At 39.8% G+C, this 22,081-nt stretch overlaps 1 protein-coding gene across 4 annotated transcripts in view; it reads right to left on the minus strand.

Moving 5' to 3' along the window:
* cdin1 (CDAN1 interacting nuclease 1) overlaps positions 1–22,081 on the minus strand; it is a 61,941-nt gene that overhangs the window by 35,840 nt on the left and 4,020 nt on the right. For 3 of the 4 annotated variants that reach the window (XM_026934528.3, XM_026934530.3, XM_026934531.3), the window contains exons 3-6: positions 12,346–12,391; positions 11,407–11,468; positions 10,676–10,736; positions 4,325–4,397 (exon numbers count right to left, since the gene is read on the minus strand). In XM_026934528.3, the coding sequence (XP_026790329.3) occupies positions 4,325–4,397; positions 10,676–10,736; positions 11,407–11,468; positions 12,346–12,391 (242 nt within the window). Of the gene's footprint in view, positions 1–4,324; positions 4,398–10,675; positions 10,737–11,406; positions 11,469–12,345; positions 12,392–22,081 lie in introns of those variants that run through there. The other variant, XM_053237573.1, reaches the window with a different exon arrangement.

Consider the following 22,081-nt stretch of genomic DNA (forward strand, 5'->3'; position numbering starts at 1 on the left):
AGGTGACCTTGGAGCTGACATTGTGCAGTTTCAGCCATGCGCTGACCTGATGAAATCCGAAGGCCAGCATGCTAATAAATCAGGCTGCTTTTAAAATGAGTTTAGCCTAATGCTCATTCATCACTAGCTGTAATGCCATTTGCAGCCTGGGATCCGCCGTTGCGCCCAAACAGCCTAGTAAATAACAACAGAGCCTAACATCCTCGCATCACTGCAGCCTCGAACATCAGCATACATTTATTAAAGACGCCTCCGCCTTTCTCACACACACACACACACACACACACACACACACACACACCACAAAACTCCCCCTGCAGCACGATTTCACAACACACAATAGAGCACTGTAAATACACACCAAATTTATTGTAATTGTCCCGTGTCGGCATAAATTCTGACTGAGGTATCCTTATCTGAGGAAGCGTGCAGTGGAGGAGAATACTAAAAAGAGCAGCTTCACCTCCTCTGGGACTTGTACGTGAACACAGAACCAGTGTTTACTAAAAAAGAAAAGGAGAAAACACCAGTGCCTTTATCAGGCTCTGATGAAATGATGAATGGCACAGGAGAAATGAGCCTAACCTTGCATGATTTCTCTCCCCTTAGTCCTATCATTTATATCTTTTCTCCTTCTCCACCAGGATGAAAAAGTCATTATCTTATCTAGGAAAAAAAATGGTAGAAACCTCATTAGAAGCCAACATTTGTTGAGGGAGGACTGTAATAAACAATAACGGATGATGATCGTTATTGCCCCTGACACTGATGAGCTCCTATGCAAGTTTGTTTATTAATTAAAATACCCCCCTTTTTTAAACACCCTCCCATTCCACACGACAACATACCCCCTTACGGACGGTTCCAGCGCATAAACCATTGAGCTGCAGAGGCGCTCGTACATCAAACTTCATGGTGCAAAGGAGAGACGGGGCGCTGATAACGCGCCCCGATAAAGCTGATTTTCCATGATGAATCTCGGAGCATATAAATTGGCTAATATCTGAAAACATTTACAGATACTAGAGGAATTGACTACTTGTGGGACATGATGGATGAGCCTCTCAGAGCCCGGCGGACAGCTCTGCAAATCTCGCCCTGGCTGACTAAAGCCCTCATTTGATTTTCCAATTTACTTCTCTTAAATCTATCCTCCCAGTTGCTCTGTCTGGGGAGGTGGAGCTGTGCTCCTTTCTTTCCTCCACCTATTTATGCAGTGCTGGCTGGAGGTGCAGGTTGGGTCCCGGCAGGGTTAGTGGGGCAGAACTGATCTGCCTCGGCCCGATTGGGGCCGATCGCGGCGAGCAGCTCGGGTCTGGGTCAGAGCTTCTCGCAGCCTTGCGCCTGACTCCAGTTCCTCTGCTCGACAGTAATTAGTATACACGTCAAGGCAAGGGGTACCCGTCTGCTTACCTCACTCAACCCCTCCACTACCACACAAATTCCTACCACATCTCACCACGCTTAAGCCTCTTTATTTCTGCTGTTAATGAAGACAATGTGGATTTCATTATTCAAAACCTAAAACGAGCTGCACTGCAATCCGCCTAGAATAATTACAGTCAATACTGTGATGCTCTCCTATGCTGTGTAAAATAATTCAGATTTTCAGCCAAACTGATTAGTAATATTAGTAATATTTTGATTCGGTCCCAAAGTGAGCACCTCCATGTTCAGGACACCCCAACAATGTGACTCAATAAAGCTCAGGTGACCAAACACGATATGACGATAAATCTTAAACAAGTCCAATCACATTGTAAGAAAGGCTGTAGAAGAGATCTAATCTCATGTAAGGCCTTGGGAAAATGGAAAAGGTCAAATAGCTCACAAAATTGCCTTCTCAAAAAAAAAAAAAAAAAAAAAAAAAAAAAAAGTGTAGCTAAATCTAGCAGCACTTCAAATCATGTCAGAAATGCTGAGAGGAGGGTGGAGGGAGATTGGGAAAGAGCAGAGTGAGAGAGTGAGAGTCAGTTTGAATGACTCCATTAGTGGCTTTTTAGGTGTACATTATACACACACACGCACATACATATATATATATATATATATATATATATATATATATATATATATATATATATATATATATACATATATATATATACATATATATATATATATATATATATATATATATATATTATATATGTATATACACACACACTCCCAGCACAGCTTCTCCCTGTCCTTTGCCCCCTCATTAGAGAAGTTATCATCATATTCAATACATGATGAAATGTATTGCCTTATTTACAAGCACAACCAACCAATCATGGGCGCTGCCTTCCAGTTTAGCAGTTTGGGGAAATCACACACGTACAACAAACAGGCTGCAAGAGATGAGAAACAATTTAAATCTCTTTATTGATTCTAACCAAGTGATTGTGTATATATTCCACCATCCCAAAGGTACAATTTCTATGTCTCCTAAATGCAAAAGGGGAAAGAAAGGGAATAAAAATAATGGTGCTGGGTAATGGCAAGTCGCTCACAGACTTGGAAGCAAGGTCCCTTATATAGAAGTCTATTGATCCATGCTGTCCGCTGGGGGGGAGAGAGCGAGAAAGAGAGAGAGAGAGAGAGAAAGAGAGAGAGAAAGAGAGAGAGAGAGAGAGACATGTCAAGGCAAGTGGGGGTAGGGAATGATGAATGTGCCTGCCAATGCCACTGAACAAACCTGTTAGCTAATTGCCACCAAAGACAATTATCCTTGCATTGCTTCATAATGGAAACACATTACAAAACTCTAATATACACACAGGGAGATTCAGAGATCTGACCGCACAGCCTATGTGTGCTGAATTTCACCGCCCAAGGCCAGTCAGGTCAGCAGTGAGAAGGGGGAGGACAGGCTATAGATGTCAAAATAGAAGTCACCCTGACCACATCGCCTAAGCAGTGATATCCCACACCATCACCTGATCACCTGATGCACAGAGAAAAAACTGAAGTGCAAACAAAAATAAACCAGCGTAATCCACTGTGAAAAACAACTGCGTTAACCCTAAAAGTGTGACTTTTCACATGACGTGTGAATCATAACAGCTTTTCCCCCTTGAGCTATCTGGCCAAGGACCATCTGAATCCTCGCCCTCACAGTGTTTTCCCTCTCTGGAACACTGCCCTAGTCTCCATGCTATAGCAGGACTACTATTTTGACAAGCGGTGGACAACGGCGGGTCCAACGCAATCACAAGCCTGACAGTGACAAATGACTGTGCTGTGGCCGAGTTGAAAATAACACACATCCACTTTAATCTCTTTCTTGATTAAATCGAAGGCATGTGGTTTTGACATCATGTGATTCTCTCATAAAGCACTGACTCCTGGTTTGGTGCTGGGATGGGACGTGTCTGCTGGAGTGATATGGGGTCGGGGAGTATGCATGCGAGTGTGCACATGTGCTGTATCTTAAAGATGGAAGGATTGGGAGATAGAGGGGGAGGGAAAGAGAGAGAAAATGAGAGAGAACTCTAGAGAGAGTAAAAGGAAGAGAAAGTGTGAGAGGAGGAAACCACCACAAATGCATTCAAATGAATGCTCAAAGGAAAAAATAGGATGTCAAATCCTACTGACATCAAGGTGCAAATAAAAAAAAAAAAAAAGAGAGAAAAGGTGTGGAATAACAAGAGCAGAAAGGCAACAGAAATGCAAGAAAAATGCAAGATGGGTAGACGTGTGCCTTTTCTCTTGAATTGTGCATTTCTAGACTAAAGTTATATCTTTGGTAGTACATGAGATTCACAACCCAGTCCTAACACACTAAGATAAAGCAGCCAAGGTTCATAGAGATTTCTTTAAAAAAAATATTTGTATATTATATATATTATACAACCTGCAACAAATGGGTTCATTATTGGTTCAATAACTTCTCTAGTAATTTGTAAAATATAATGGTAGTGTCTGTAGTGAATAATAATAATGATAATAGATATGTTTAAGTTTTCATTGTATTTTAATTTTGTAAGGTTGTTCTCATTTCCCTTGGAGTAACCTCTCAATTCTTGGAAAACTTATTTATTTATTTATTTATTTTAAGAGCACCTATTATCCTTGCCCATCAGTGGTATCTAAAAAGGTTTCCTTTATCTCTCATTTTCTTCTCAATTCCACTGGCTAGGGAGGAAAAGTAGAAGAGGGAAAAACAGGGGTTATAAATAACACTGATGAAATGGAGGAGCATTGATCTAAACAGCAGTTAAGTGGTGGGTGGACTGCAGAGCACTTAATTGTCAGTCATGTGCCTCAGGTACGACCGCCACTGACCTGTGTGTCTCGTGATAAAAAAAGTGCCGATGCAAAATAAAGTGCATTTACTCACATACTGAGCCCTGGTGCTCCTCCAGGAATCGCTCCAGCAGCAGACGAGCCAGCAGAGACGGGGACAGGTCCACCTGGGGGACAAGACAATGCACTAGTATGTCCTAGAGTACTAGTTTTAGATACATACATTCTTTAGTGCCAACCATAGGGATGCAAGGACATACCGTGACTCAAGTGTTTCTTACAACACCAATATCAGTCTAGTATCATAATGCCAAAAACCAAAACAGCGCTATTCCACAAAAAATACCACTAATCATAAGACATTCATTACAGTGTGTTTGAAAATGATACCATTTTGCATTTCTGTTTTTGCACATACTGTATGTAGGAGCATGAATTAACCTACTGAATAAAACGCTTCACCTCTACATGTTAGATTTAAAGTGGTCCAGAAAATGGCATTTGATGGCAATTGCTTCCCTACTAATTTATTATTCTAAGATAAAGTTATTGTACGTGACCAATGATGGACTGGCATAGCATCCAGGTTGCATTCCCACCTCATGCCCAGCGTTCCTGGGAAAGGCTCAGGATCCACAGAGACACTTACCAGGATAAAGGAGTTATTGAAGATAAATGAATGACGTTCTAGTGAAATGGTTGTGTTTATAACACCAAATCTTTGCTTTCAACAGTGTTAACAAGCTCATAATGAACTGCCTAGCTGGTGCTCAAGCTTTACCAGGGCCACATGAAATTTGACTAGTCTCTATATAAATAACGTTCAATTAAATTTTAGTTTATTTTATTTGTATAGAACTTTTAACAATAGATATTGTCACAAAGCAGCTTTACATTATCCCGATGTAGATTTAGGTCCCTAACGAGCGAGCCAAAGATGATAAAGCATCACAGTATACAAGTGTAGAAGAGTAAAGCCAAATATATATATATATAAGATTAGGCATAAACAGTTTTTGGGAAGGACAAATCTTTAGGATGTCCATGTGAGACCATCCACAGCAGAAGGTGAGTCACAAGTGCAGAAAACTCCAAGCAGATGCAGAATATCAGGACGAGTCGCGCAGTCACTACAGTGTTGGCTTACTTAAATAAAATGTTGAATTTTTGTGTGAGAGTATTAAATTGTTTGCCACAAGGTAGTATTGAACAAGTATTAAACGTTCAATACTATTTGAGACAGATTTTGTAATGTAGCTTAAACATACTCAATGATTAAAGAGGCTGAGTTCAAGATGCTTAAATTAGGATACTTAATATTTCTTAAGCATTTGCAACGCATCTTTCTGTATTATCTAATGATCATCAAAGAAGTGTGAAGTGAAGTCACTAACACAAAGGGTTAAAATACAACCTCATGTTTTTCAGTCTTGCCAGCAATGCTCTATATAAAACAACAACACGTAATGGACAGTAGGACAAAACAGAGCATATAGTTGCCAGGAGGTGAGGACTACAAATATTACACCAGTGCCCAACTTTGCTGAAAGACAGAGACAGTGCAAGACTCGCATGCAAGGCAGTGCAGACATAGCTAGGGCCGGAGCTGATGGCAGGGCCTGCAAACACTCACTAACTCAAAGCTGGGAGGAGACACCTGGAGCAGAGTGGCTCGTTGAAGGCAAAAACTTGAAAAGTATGAATGCTGGCTGGAAGATCAAGACTGGAGCTGACATGGAGCACAGCACCTATGGCTCATTTAAAACCCTTCTGCGAGGAGAGGCTGACACACCAATGGCAGCACATCCATGCTTCTTCCACCTCATCCTCTCTCTCTCTCTCTCTCTCTCTCTCTCTCTCTCTCTCTCTCTCTCTCTCTCTCTCTCTCTCTCCCCCTCTCTCTCCCCTTCCCTCCCTCTCGCTCTCTCTCTGCCCCTCTCCATCACATCCTGTATGGTGGGATGCTGGATAATTAATGTGTTTCAATAAGTTGTTTCTTGAAGAAAACAATGTAGCGGCAAAATAATTAGTGCATAAAAGCAGCCGGAGCAACCATATAGCAAAAAAAATATGTATGCATGTGAATTTGGCTAGAATAAGTACTATTGGTAGATAATACCCTTTTCTCTTTAGTTCATTAAACATCCTCGGTGTATTTTTCACCCCTCTGCTGTGAAGCTTGGAAAGAACATAGCCAAAAAGCACTACTTCTGCTTGTTAGCATAATTGGGACCCCAACGGCGGATTCCTGCTCAGCATATAGCTCAATTGTAGTGTTTTATCTCCTATGTGATCCTTCCTGGTGTTGCTTGAAGCAGTCCACACACACCACAAAAAGATTTACTGGCGGTACTGTTTGTTAACATCTCCATAATTCTGCATAGAGAATGCAGCCTTGACAACAACCAAACGTGTCTATAATTATTACGGCAGTAAGGAGACTGCATTCATCTTCATTAGGGGCTTTTGCTTTTTCAGAGTATCCTCTTGTCTTCTTTAGCCCGCAGGACTCCTCTTCTCTCTAACCCACACAATTGTGGCTTCTCTTCCCCCATTATCTTCCTCTTTCCCCTCTCTCTTTCTATCACACAGACACATGCATTTAAATATCACAGGATAAGGAGTTCACAGCCACCACAGAAACCCACATCAGGAGTGACACTTGAAAAATGACAACATTACCCTTGGTGGGGCAGCCTGAATAAAGACTGCCTGATTAGTTCAGGTACTTGCATTCTCCTAATTTTCATATTAATCACAAGCCCATCTCATTCTAATGCCGGACTCCGGCACACGCCTGTGAAGTGTGAGCAACATTTACAGATGCCTGAACCCCGAAACAGTCTCCATGCTCATCATTCACAGATGATCTGATGTCACTTTGAGAAGCTAGAGGCCATGGTGATGGCAAGGAATTAAAAATGGACCCATGCTTTTTGACATAATTGGAAGAAATTTGAAAAATACCAGCAAAACAGGAATTTTCTAGTATTGCGATCCAAATTGTCCTACAGGTGCTTTATGGAATTAAAGATTAAGGAAAAACAGATTTTGGTTGCTCATTTGTTCTTCTACTCTATTAAACCTATAATGGAGTGGATATACCTCATAATATCTGGCAACACAGGCACATGCCCACTGCAACAAGCTAAAAGCCACTTCCCACACAGTTAGGAACACATTCCTAGGATTATAAAATGAACAAGAAATTGACTATGTGTGGACTTTTTCTTGGGTGACCTGAGCGTTAAATTTAGGGCTTTGTAAAGGTTATGTGATTAGGAGTTATTTCACCTCAACCTCATTAGGTAAAAGTGCACCCACTGACTTTTTGTGTGATCTGCAAGTTGTAATAACTCATTACACAAGCTGTATAGAGCTGAACAGTGAACACTGACCACACACTTTTCCAGCTGCCTTGGTTGGAGAAGTGGACATGAATCTACAGCTCATTTTGCACTCAAATTTCTGACAATACTTAATTATTAAAGTGAATCAAACCATCAGCTAGAACAGGAAGTACTTCAGAATTTTCATTAAAATAAAAAAGGTAAGACTATGCTTAAATGAAAAATCCACCCCGAATGACTTACATATTAATCTATGTTACTTTATAATTAACATATGCAGTTCAGTGGCATCCAAGGTTTATTTTGTAATGAAATTACATTCGTTACTCATTCATAATTTATTTATTCTATTTAATGAAATGAGAGAATTTTTTTTGTAAGCTCCTTTCCTCATGTTGGTCTGTTTTCACTTTGGTTAATGGTTTCCTACATTTCCCACAATGCCATTTGATTGATTGATTTCGCCCAAACTTCATCTCTTCCTAAAGAGTGTGATGCAGCAGCACTTTAATCCTTTAGTCTGTCCAGCTGTCAAACAGATCAGGTTCCAAAGCTTCAACTTTCACACTGACACTGCCATCAATTCCATCGTGCTTGTCATCTTAGATCGCTAACTAGACGAGCCAAGTCTCTGCTTTAACTCAGTATATCTGCGTCATATAGCTGCATTGCATTCTGGAACATGGAGTCCAGTGTTTGCTGTCTCCACTACTTTTATGTTTGATTTCTCTTAAATATGACATTGAATGATGCAGGAAAATAAACAAGCATTTTCTCTTTTGTTTTTAGGAGCTAACAGTCAAACCGGACTGTTAGGCCCTATGTCAGAGATCACTAAACTTTTTATTCATGTTAAACACCATAATTACGGCACTGTCAATTTCTCCCTGTGATGTCAGCGCAGCACACAACTGCTAAATACTCACGGGAATAACAAAAATGCAGCACCAACCAAAAAATTAGCACAAGAATCACTAAACACATCCCAAATATTTCAATATAAACATATTTAATGGGTTTCAGGGCAGAGATTTCCTTTACCATCTTTCATGTAAAGGAGCTGTTTTATACTGACCGACTTTTGCTGTTTTTCACGTTCCATTGTTTTAGCCTGTACAATTTGCTAGTGAGTTTGCTGGTTACCTAAATAACTTAGTGATGTAGTAACATATATATATATATATATATATATATATATATATATATATATATATATATATATATGTAGACAATCAAATTTGATATGGGGATTTGATATGGGTATCATGAATGACAATTTTACTTCCAAAACCTCACTAGCTTAACTGCTGGCCAAATGATAAGTTTCTTGATTCCATAAGCGCATATACACCTGTAACACTAACATTACATTTTCCAATTCTCATGAGCTGGGCTAATTCTCATCAACTTTAGTAGCTTTACTGTCTCATAAATGTCTACTTTGTTTTTCAATGCATTCACAGACACCAATCTAGAAGCTTATTCTAAATCTATGCAAAAATGTCAATTAAACAAGATGAATGATGGTGGCTGGTTACAGATAAATGTAAGAGAAATACTTATAGACAACAACTGGATGGATGGCTGATTATTTCATTATATACATTAATACATTATATTTTACAGCATAAAACAGAAATCATTTAGTACATCAGTAAGAAAACCTAATACCTTAAATAACAAACAGTACTGTTCAAAAGTTGTTTTAGACATATGCAAAGAAATTCTGTTAAGCTAAAATGCTTCTAAAAATAATAAAATGAAAAGTTTCTGAATATTATACAATTACAGAAATTACAGAAAAGAAAGGCAAATAGTAAAAAGAAAACTAAATCAAATTTGTTTTGATTTTCTTTAAAACTATGTTTTTATCTGGAAAGTGGTGGATTGCACAGTATGTTCCTTTCTATAATAACGCGCAGAAATTACTCAAAGTTTGTTTGGGAAAATGGTTGGAAATCTGAAAAAAAGCAGGTGTTTAGGAGTTTTGTACAGTACATAACCTTGTAATTTCCATGATTTGTATTCTGAGGTTGAGTACTCTTGTACAAGTGGAGGATCTTTATGAAAACAATGCACTTTTTTTATTTTGTGTTTAATATCTCTTCAACAGGAACGGGTCATCTGAGGCGAGGCATGATCATTAAAGAGAGGATATTAACTCAGTTCATCTTGATTCTCACTGCTATTATCAGAGTAAACATCAAATTTGAGGTTTTATAGGATGCATTTTAAGAGGCCGTGGCGATGGAGAGGGTGGGAGCGCAGCCCCCATTTAATGGGACACACTAGAGACACTGCAGGGCCCTTTCACTAGCCATTAAACCCTGAGAGTAACCCAACGTTAATTGTTAATTTGCTGACTGGCTGCAATGCACAGGAGACACTGGCTAGTCAAGGAGAGGACTCGTTCATTCTTATTAATGTGAAATGTTGGACCTTGTTGGCCGTGTGCGACCCTTTAACGCTTGCAGCGGCAAACTATTTCTAATACACACATGCAAAACTTCCCCCAGGCCAGCATTAGGAGCATATGGGTTGTTTGCCAGTACTAAAATGTGACCAAGTACAATATTGCTTTGAATGATTTCAGTAGAATTTTCAGTGAACATTAAAAAAGCTTTTGGCTGAAAAACTGGTCTGATATGTCAACCATAGATATAAATCTAAATACTACATGCAGACCTTTGTGTGTCAATCATTTATTGTTTCAGAAAGCAGCATTTATGAATGTCAATTATGATAATGACAGAAAAAAGTATTTTTACATCTGTCTGAGGAGGATACGGCCTAATTGCATTAAATAATTGGTTAATAGGTAGGACCATTTGCCCAATTTTTATAAGTACTAACAGGCAGGGGAAAAAATCTGAAACACCGATTCAGTCTTTGAAAAGATGGAGCATTCAGGGATAATTGTGTTTGTGCCAAAATCTGCTGCAGACCTGCCAGGGCACTTCAAAAGAAAAATAAATAGCTAGCTATAAAAGTGAACGGGAAGAAAATACACAAAGAGAAGAAAGAAAGAATGAAAGAAAAAGAGAAAGAAACGGACCCAGAGAGAGTGAAAGACTCGAGAGGGTTTAAGTCATTACCTCATTGGCTAACTCCAGCAGGACAGGGTCTGAAGGATGTTTGCTGGCTTCACTACGGTACCTTCATTACAACAATAAAATAACGATCATGAAAAAAAGAGTCAACAGACATGCGGATAGAGGACAACAAGAACAGGCCAGCCAAGACATGCTGACGTCCCGTAGGCTTTGGCCTCTACGGCATTTCCAACGCTTTGTGTGGTTGAAACGGAACAGCTCTGAAACCTCAGACTGTCCTCAAATCAGACAAGCATGATCATTAACAAAACGAGGGGGCTCTGCCTCCTCCCCGTCAGAAACCACAAAGCCTTCCGAAGATCCCACGCAGATAATGTGTGAGGTTTCTTGTTATGTAAGCAGGTTACAACTGCAGCTTCTGGTTTGCGTTTTGCAAAAACAACAAGCTTAATAGGCTACCAGAGGCTAATTACGATATGCAACAAAAATGCTTCCTTGCCTTGAGCCACTCTGCTTTTGTTGTCTCCTGATCCGATTTTTGAAAGAAATTGCAAATAATAGGCCGCCATGTGCCTAATCAAGGCAAATGTCCAAGCATACAATTTTTTTTTCAGCGTGTCTGTATGTGCACATTTGTAGGCTTAGCAGGTGCGAGTGGGGATCTGGAAGGCCTGGTGATTTGTTTAGAGGAGATTATATCTGTCAGTGGAGCCCACCCACTCACACATACGCACCCGTCTAGTGATTAGTAGGTAGAGTGGACTGATTCTTACCTCTGGTAGTAGTCTTCAATGACATCGGCGTGATGTTTCGCAAGACTTCTTTTCATTCTTTTCTGAAAGAAGGTGCATAATGAAATGGCTGCTTTTTTTTGTACCTTCTAAATAAGCACATATTTTACATCATTCATAAGTCACACTAATTTAAAAAAAAAGTGCTATGCAAAAAGAAAAAAAACCTTTTCTTTTCATTTGGAATTTTCCTATGTGAGCAAGCACCATTATTGAATCTCAGCAAGTTGTGCTCAAAGGGGTTTGATGTGAGTAATGACAAAATCATTCTCCCTTGACTTAAACCTTCAATTAATTTCCACTGCGATGAAACCACAACAGATTAAAGCCCCCTCCCCTCTGCACCTTTTAAATGCCTTATTTTATATGATTCAGTTGCCATCTTAACCAGGGGAAAGAGTGAGCATGGCTTAAAAAACAACTTATTTAAAAACTACAAAAAAGCAATTCCAGGGGGACACGCTGCATGAGTGACACCTGTCACAGGGATGATGAATGACTCCATTTTGTGCCTCTGCAGCCTTCTGCCACTCCCGACATCGGCCATTTATCATCATCGGCTGTCAGCCAGGGAAAGCGGCAGTGACAGTGCGAGTCAGCAAACATTTAGCACACGGAGCCGCACTACACGGGGAAATTATTATTGTCAGAATAATAATGGTTTAGCATAATTTATTACAGGTCCACCAAATAAGCAGGGGCTAGATGTTATTAGACAGATGGATGGGAAGGCTTGGCAGGATTCCACTGAGACTCAGGCAGGGCCTTCGTCGTTTGAGTGGGGAGAGGAGAGGAGAAAGAGAGGAGGGGGCATCCTCCGAACCAATCAGAGAGCTGGCAGTTCAATTACAAAGAAATAAGGGGACATTCATCATTCAATTAGGCACCTGTCAGGCCTCACAAAGGAAGAAAACTTCTAACCTGGTACTCCAGGGAGAAGATGCTCAGAAGAGTGGACTGCGAGTGACTGGAACAAATAAAAGAAGGACAAAGTTAATTACCAGAGTGCATTGCACAGAGACAAAGGAAGAGGGGCGCTTCAAAGCCGCGGCCGGCTGCCCTGTAATCTAAAAGAACATGAAAACAAGTGTGGCAAAGTTGTTCCAGATGAACATCTCGGACAAAAGGTTCCTGCTGAGATGCGTCGTGAGGGGAGGGAGGTAAGGTTACAGAGACTGGGGATGGTGTGAAATGAGAGAAAATAAAAGCACTCCCACTCCTCATATCACTGTCCACTGCATCAGACAGATGCTACAGTCCTTCCTGTCTTCAACTAGCACAGGGAGCAGAACACCTTAAACAGAAGCAAAGGCACAGACATAAAGAAACATCACATATTCGTATGCTAACAGGATACAATTCCATCATCAACATACCGATATTTACAAATATACATTTTTATTAAAAAAATCTACAATCTTGTGTTGGAAGGAATGTCCTATTTTCGAGACCAAAAGGTAGAGTGTTGGTGCTAGCAGGGGGTTTCAGGTTGAGAGAAATGTTGCCACACTTTCTGCACTGGCATATGGGACATTTTGGAACATTCCCACTGAAACCGGTGGGCTTTGAAAATGGAAACTTTCCCAGCAGGAAGCTGGGACTCCCAGGAGTCACTCAATTCCATGGCTTGCCATAAGATACATTCATTTCCAGCTACACTCAATGTCAAACACCTGGCCATGAAGCTGGACAAAGGAAGTTAGAGGCTTCTGACCCACTGCTATTGTTCCCTTCACCAACCAAAAACCAAAATCTTTCAAGCAATTTCCCCAAAAAAAAACTGTTTCATGTGGTTTTGTTTCCACATGCTATTTTCAATGTACATATACTGGTAAACTTAATATACTTCTCTTTAAGAGCAGGAATGTAAACAGAGACTAGAAAGCCAGGTTTTCTACCTGCCGTGAAATATCAAGTCCATACTGGTGTCAGTAATCAATCTGGACACGTACCAATAAAGCAACAGAGAGCTTATATTTAGATTTTTCTCATTATATTCATAATCAACTCAATAAAAGCTGACTTGGAGACAGGGTAGAAAGAAAACACATTATAACCCATGCCAGAGTCCCCTGTGCTGAACATCAACAACTCAGTGCAAATGTTTCATATGGAGGGGAAAAAATAACATCTTTGTGAGCACATATCTCTAAGGAAAGAAGACTGGCACAGAATTAATTTACAATGATATGCACGGGTCAAGGGGTCAGTGCAATTAAGTGGGCCATTAAACAGTCAACTGTCAACATGTGAACACTTATGAGAAAGCAAAAAAAAGTCTTCTACACTTCAACCTTGCACCTGAACATTTCAACAACATTACTGCTCAATTCTCAAGACATGATCGTCCCCTCTGCTGAATCCCACATCTGTTAGGTTTTAAATGGATTACTCTCTATAATGATCATGATTATGCCCTAATTGCTAAATCTTTGCCCTGTTAAGTTTAAAGGGAGGTAAACTGCCCTAAATATCTGTGAAAACATATCTGTTTCAAATACTGAGTCAACCTGTGGCCAAATACTCTGGCCAAATACTCTCCCATGGTTAATATCGAAATGCACAAATAAGGGAGTTCAAGAAAAACACCTACATTACATACAAAACACATTTAGCAGAATATGGCCTTTCTAATGTTTCTAAATCCTACTGGACAACCATCGTGACTAAGCTATGGCAGACTTTTCCAGAATGACTAGAATTTTCCAGAATTTTGTTAGAATATTCAGCAACACAAAATGCTGTACCATAGACAACTGATCTCAGTAAGCCAGGAGCATAACTGTTAGACTGTGTATTACATAGATACAATGTCTATTCCCTACCGGGTTTGGCCAAACCAGCTTTAGGTTGTGACTCGGTATTGATGAAGATTACAGAGAAATAGATTTGAGACACTCGGAAATCTCATCGTCACAAACCATTTCAGTAGGATTTCAGAGCTGTTGTTAAAACGTCAGGATTGTAGTCCAAATGTGCACAGACAAATCTGTACAGATGATCTGACACATTTTATGAATACTCATTTTATACCTGTATGTTACATATGTTTGATAATTTGCATATAAACAAGCTAGATTAATTAAAGTTACAATATTAGAATTGCTATAGTACAATACTGCATCACTATAAACTAAAGTATACCGACAGGAGAAACAACTGATTTCCTTGATTTTGGGACCTCCTTAAAAAAAAAGAGAGGAAAACATGACATATTGTCAAATGATAACTGTAAAATGACTTTAAAAATGACAACATTATTTAGTACATGGGTTGGCACAGTGGAACAGAGTAGTAGTAGTAGAGGTAGTGTTGCCTCCTCACAGTTTTTGGATCTCTGATTTCATCTTGATCACACGTTATTGTCTGTGCTGAGTTTCACGTGTTCTCTCAACTAACAAAAACATGCCGGTAGGTGGACCGGCTGTGCTAAAATGCGCTTATGTGTGAATGAGTGTATGTACGTGTGTATGTACGTGTGTGTGGGGCGCCCTGTGATGGACTGGCGTCCCATCCAGGGCGTATTCCTGTCTTACACTCAGTGTTCACAAGATAGGCTCCGGATCCACTGCAAACCTGATCAACATACAGTGGTTACTGAAGATGAATGAATGAATGAATGAATGTACATGTGTATGGATATCATAAGGACAAATCGTAATGAATATCATAAGGACAAAGCAAATAATTAGATATAGTATATGGTGTATACCATGAATAAGCTTCAAAAGACATTGAAATCACTTTGCTTAAAGGTTAAATTGATTTTTCGGTGTTTAATTCACACAATTTACTGCTGAACTGAGAAAAAAGGAAAAGTCCTACACTGGTTTTAGCCATGACATTGTTACAGAAACTCACTGACTATGCTGTAATGCATAGAATTTAGCATAATATCAAACTGAGAAACAAACTATTTGCACATATAATATAACTATATATTCTCCCACAAGGGAGGACACAAATAATAATAAATAATGCATAGACATAAAATTATCAAATAAAGTGGAAAAAAAAACCACATGATTGTTAAGTGTCTGATTTAAAAGGACATCAAGATAGTCCATCTTGGTTATAGACATCAAAACAGGCTGCCAGATGGTATAAAATTTAGCACTACAACCTACATATAGAGTAACAAACTTCCTCCAGTGTCAAGTGTCAGATAACGCATAATACTACGTATTCTAACTAAATGACTTCAGAGAGTTACAAGTAAAAAAAAAAAGCATAACTTATCAGACTCTCTTGCTACTACACAATATTACCGCCGTGTAAATACATTTGTTCTGTAGTTTACAGCGGCTCCAGTAACATGGATTCCACGGGCTGTGGCTCTCAGACCACACGCCAGTTGCTGAATACATGTAAACCTGATACATCATAATTCACTGTATTCTACCCACTGTAGAATAGTATTTACAGCAGGAATGCAGGAAACTAGACCAAACAGACAGATGTAATTTATTACACAACTGACTGCTATGCTGTTCTTCCAATTGTTCATATTTATCTTTTTTCCTGAGCCGTCGTTAAAAAGAAAAGCAGAGAAAGTGCACAGAAAGACTGAGAAAAGTGAACAGAAGACGTCAGCAAACCATTTCAGGTTCAAAAAATTTTAAACGAAAAAAAAAAAGCGCGCTACTCCAATCATTTTAATTAAAACCACAGTTTATGAAAATAATAATAATAATAATAATAATAGCAAAAATGGCCATGGATTCAGCAGTATATTTACAGCATGTAGGTAAAATCTGGAAAATACTTCACTGGAATAAGAATGAAGAGAGCTATTAGAAGGTCATAGAACAGCATTAAGCCTATCGCCTCTAGCCTATAATTTCAAACAGGGAAAAACAGAAGGTCTGCAATCAGATCAGTGCCTTGGAAATCATTCAGAACGTAATTACCCTTCTCTCCAACCTACGACATTCCATTAATATGCATGGGGCTGAATATAGCATTGAGGCCAATTTGATTAAAATATCCCACTCAGACTGTTCCATGGTGTCTACTTAACGCTACTGTCACCCGAACAAGTTAAACTACACTGCCTTGATCATACCTATATACACAAACTGCATGCTGGGTAATTGGTTATTTTGTGTATAATTACATTTTCATCTTTTTTTTAATTTTTTTATCTTAAACTATGAACAACACATGAACAAAGCAATAGTACATGATTTTAAACAATTTTTATAATGTCCTTTCTAATTCTTAATCATTTCAACCTTCGTCCTTTTTTTTTTTTTAACAAATGATTAATAATAAAAAATGGCAGCGATTAACCTAATGAATACCACCTGGCTAATGATATCCGTCTCATATGTTTCAACAATAATTAGCGCTTGCTACATCTATTTGTGGCAGGGCAGAAACTGCAGCGAAGCATAGCAAATTTTATTCCTAATGATTTAAGGACGGGCTACAAACAAAGGCAAAGACTGGAAGATTTGGTATGGTTGGAATGAATTAATGCAATGCTGACATTTCTGAGTCTAGGTGGGAAAAAAAAACATGCTTTACTCCTGAAAACATTTTCAGTCAAAAGCCATGCTGAACAGTAAATAAAGTAAACACTGGCTGAATATGACCTGAAGTTAGACTGCTTCTCAAAGCCTATTTTTTTGGGTCTTAAATCAATATTTTTGCACTACTGCATCTACTTTTGCTTTATGCTCCGCATATGTAAATTGCCCTAATTATACATGCTGATAAGAGCAGGGGAACATCTGTTTCAGCCCAAACAGCACCGTATGAAGATAAAATGCACAACAGTGATAGATTTGACACACCAAAACATGTATGTTCTGGCTAGTTATGTTAATTATGCTTCAAAAATATGTTTAGTAAAACTCAGTGTTTTTAATGCAAAAAGACTGCATAAGAATAAACCTTCTTAGTAGTTTTTGCAGAAGATTGAGTCATGCATCACTTTCCACTTTCCTATCGAGCTACTTATGAGAACAGGCCTGTACAACTCATTTATGAAGTACGTTTTTACTTCATTACATAGACATTTGACAGAAATTTGATATTAGGGATTGTAGCAGGCAGAGAGAAAAACAATTTTACCACAAAAATCCTAGTATATGTCAGGGGATGAGATGGCTAATTTCTTTTCTTTTCTTTTTTTTCCAAGGCAAAGGTCATGTGTGACCGCTACTTCATAATAAGCAGCTTCTCCATCTCATATACTCAAGGATTGGAAAAGCCAGCCTCATGGGGGGCATAAACTTATAGCAAATACCTCCAAGTGTATAAGGTCTCTGCTCTTGACTGCTCTGGACAAAGTCTTTTAAACCAGCGCTTTAGGCCATCAGTTATTCAACACCAGCGATATCCACAAAGCTATCCTTGCTTTAATTATGATTAGCTATGAAAGTGTGCGTGTGTGCGTGTGTGTGTGTGCAGTAGTTATGATCCAAAAAATATACTACAGTTCTAACAGTGTGGCCGTTTTACTGCATCAAAATCATTATCATTACTCCAACATCTTACGTAAAGTGTAAAATGAGGCCTCGATTACCCATCAGGCAAAGAAAGAAGCACATTAGGCTGACCAACTGTCTGCTCCCTCAAGGACGGCCACATCGCTTTTCCCCATTCTGCGCAATTTGGTTCAATCCTCTTCCGCAACTGATCCCAGTGTGCAAACTGATCCTCAGGCAAAAATCCCATGCAGTAGCTGTGCAACTGTACTACACTCACAGCACATTCCCAGAGCATTGTGTAAGGCAGTGGGACGTGCCACATTTCACCGAAAGCTACATTTGTCATTGCATGGCACAGCGCTGATGATTTTAAAAAGCTTCTCTCTGCCAATACTTCCAGAACCTGGAGCATAAATCACCACAAGGTGAAGACACGAACAAAATAATTCAAAAAGCCATCATACTATTTTGCTTTTAAAAAAGGTGGCCGTTTTAAGACTGCTTTCAACAGATGATTTTACAGTCTACTGTGAAGAATAATGTGGCTTATAAGGAAACGTGTATTCTATTCTAACTAGAGCAAATCAAGCACGCACCAGGAGCACTGCTGTAAACTAAGTGAAAGGTCTTTCTCATGTCCACTGTCTCTTTCTCTCTCGCCCTTGGCTTTCTTCCTCACGCCTAACCACATAAACAATCCCAGTTGTGTGATGAGGCCGTGTGCATCCCTGACAGCACAGCGCTCCACTGGCCAGGCCAAAACCACAAGCCTAAGCTGCCAGTTCCACTTTTTGTTTGCACCGTGAGACAGAGACGTGTGGTCTTCCACAAGAGAGAAATGCCTGGCCAGTAGCTCTGGGAGCCAGACAGCCTGCTAGCTAATGTAAGGACAAAGTTTTTACTGCACTGACCAAGCAACAAGCATTCTAGTCAAACTGCAGCATTGACACCTTACAGCAACCAACATAAAAAAAAAAATAATAATAAAATAACAATAAGCAGTAATTTTGGTTTGAAAAATTGCCTCTAACAATTAATTAAACAATTTGTTTGTTGAATGTATAAAAAGCCAAAGTGAAGAAAAAAAAAGGTCTCATGAATTTTTAGTAACCCAGAGAATACTGAGACTGGTTAACATATAATTCAGTCCTATCGGATTAACAGGCATGTAATAGAGAGATAAACACCATAACTGCAATAAATAATCAATGAGTAGCCCCTTTGCTTCAAACCCCAGCTTGAGCATTACCATCGAAAACAAAGTGTCTGCAGCCAAGAAAATCAGCATATCAATGGCACATGCCACAACAACACTGGCCTCGGGTTTACTCCAAAGAGCGCACTAGATAAACCCCAAATAACAGAGAAATTAACAAATGCTTGACATTTGCTCAACATCCATTATTCTGACACTTCTTCAGAATTTCAAAAGGCTGAGTGCATGCTTAATCAACATTCATATTCCCCAAGCGAGCCACTGGCACCATATTGCAGCCCGCCTCGGCGCTGATGAAAACGGCACATTAGGGTCCGTTTTGAAAACGTTCAGGGACTCTGAACGGATGTGTGTGGACGTGTGGGTTGTCTGCACGTGGAAAGGGGGTGAGCGTGCGCACTTTCTCTCTTTTAAAGCGCATCCAAGATGGGAGCATCTGCACTGATCTATTCTCTCCCCACTCCAGCAGGCCAGCTCTCCAAACTCGACAGACATATGCAAAGTGAGCTGAACGGCATTCGAAAGAGGGGAGTGATCATTACACCCAAATTCATTCATAGCAGTGCGCAGAGGGCTAACGGAGGCGTCTCACTCCTGGGACAAAGACCAGAGGGGAATGACAGTGGTCCCACATGATCCCAGTCAGCCAGCCGAGCTCCGCGAGAGCATTTCCAATTCTAATATGAAGTGCGGAGAGAAAGAGAGAGAGCGAGAGAGAATGGCCTGCGCCTGATGTCACATCCCACCACTGGGCCATCACGCCATCATCACGCCCCCCTGCTCCAGTCTCATTGTAGTGGCAGGACAGGCCGGCCAAGCAGGAGGTGTGCTGGATTTGCATGGCTCTCCATTGTGAGCTGGGGGAAAAGTGACAGCACCGTGTCCAATTCTTTTCCCTTCAGAACGACTCGAGCCCGGCAGGAGAGGCCAGGCTGACAGATGACTCCCAACATCTGTGTTACGTGAGTGATACAGATGAGGGACTTTGCATCCCCCCTCTACAGCCAAACGCATAGTCAGGGCTCAGGCACCTGGTGCAAATCAGCTTTAAATGACCAAAAAATAAAGCTGGATTCAAATAGGCTTGTTTAGGTCATTTGTATTTATATTTATACATATTTTTGTCATGTGCACACAAAAACACATATATATCAAGACCTTGGAACTGACCATTTTTTTTAGATATCGAGCCATAAAGTTCAATAAATTGTATACTTTTAAGCAATATTTTAGACATAAATACACTACTTTTTAAATTCCGAAGCACGTGAATAATATTTATAAAAGTTAACACATTTTTCCAAAAAATGTCTGATAAACTATTATAATTCTGAGTTAGCAGTGCATAGTTCTAGCAAAAGTCCTATTTTATAAGTAGAACTGCTATTTAGTGTCAGTCCTTAAATAACATCTCTTCAAAGCCTAGCAGGTTTGACATAATTTTAACTCCATAGTTGCAACAAACATTTCCTAGAAAAGGTTCCAAAGTATTTATTTAAAAGGCAAATGTACAACATGCATGTATTTACAGCAAATGCAGCTCCACAGCTTTGGGTGCTGTAATGACATGATATTCACAGCGTGCCTGTGACACAGGAATATTACGGGAGACTGATTTTAAGGGGATGGGATATTCTTTCATTTAGTCCACGTGGCCATGCGTTCAGCATGGCTAGCGGGTTGAACAGTGTGACAAGGCTGGAAGATTGGAGGGATTCTCTGCTATGATTCTGTGAGCATGGCATTCCCAGCAGGGACAGGCTGCACGAGGAGCGATGAAGGACAGAACTCGCTGTTCCCTAAACCGCCAAAAAAAAAAAAAAAAAAAAAACAGGCAGGCTGCCTGTCTCGACTCCAACACTGACTAAGGCCCTGGGCTTTGAGGCACAGCGGAGGGGGGAAATCACAGCCTCTCACTGCCGTGCCTCAGCGCATGCTAAGAGATGATGGATGGCCTAGTCGATATGTTATGTCTTAAGAGCCTGATTTCCTGCCAGTCCAATCACTAACCCTCCAGAGCCCGGCTCAGCTGATTGGACAAGCAGAATAATTTTGCAGGCTGTGAAAAACACTACCGCCGCGCCTGTCTGTCACGTTCTTAGATAATGTTCATGTTTTTAAAATTGCGAGGCCTCACTGTGATTTTTTTTTTTAACAATCTGAAAAAATGAACATAAACACAAAAATGAATCAAAGCCTCCTAACACAAGCATTTATTGGCATGCACAATTATCCAAGTGCAGTGAAAATAAAAAGAAGAAAACTGCAAATATGAGCCAGATTGTAGTTTTAGTACAACTGCCTAAAAACAAAACACAGATTTATTGGGGAAAAAATACATGAAAATTAGGTCATACATCAGGCCAGTCTGTAAGGACAATGGAATATAACAAAAAAGTGGCTGGGGGATCGGCCTAGCACATATCATATTCTATAAAACGCTGACGCCAATAACAAAGGCATGTTCACTGTAGGCTGTGTATCCCTTGGGGACCCAGTGCCTTATTCTAGCAGTGATTACAGCACTATGAAACTAGGAAGCTCCCAATTCATGCGAGTCTCTAAGTGACCTCTAAAGGAACGGGGCTGCCTCGGAGGCCTTAGGGGATTACATGTGTTACATTCAATAAAGAGCAGTCCCTCATTGTCAAGGAGACACACAAACAAAGCCATTAACCCCGGCTTATACAATCCATCCACAATAGAGTATAAAGCCACGCAATAAGTACAAAATATGAACAAGAATATATAGTGGCTTTAAAATGAGACTGGACTAACATTGTGACGTAGCAAGGCAAAAAGACCTTTACAGTTTACACTGACAACAAAAAACGATTAGACTAGCAACGCAGACAAAACATCATCATCACGGTTGGAATGAATTCGGGTTCATGAGCACTTATTAGAATCTTATTTACCAAAATACCACGCAATCTATTTAAGTTTGAATGTTACATTTTTTATCATTAAAAATCACAGAATGCCAGCATTTAATTACGGCTGG

Source organism: Pangasianodon hypophthalmus, chromosome 10, assembly GCF_027358585.1.
Source record: "Pangasianodon hypophthalmus isolate fPanHyp1 chromosome 10, fPanHyp1.pri, whole genome shotgun sequence".
Taxonomy (NCBI): domain Eukaryota; kingdom Metazoa; phylum Chordata; class Actinopteri; order Siluriformes; family Pangasiidae; genus Pangasianodon; species Pangasianodon hypophthalmus.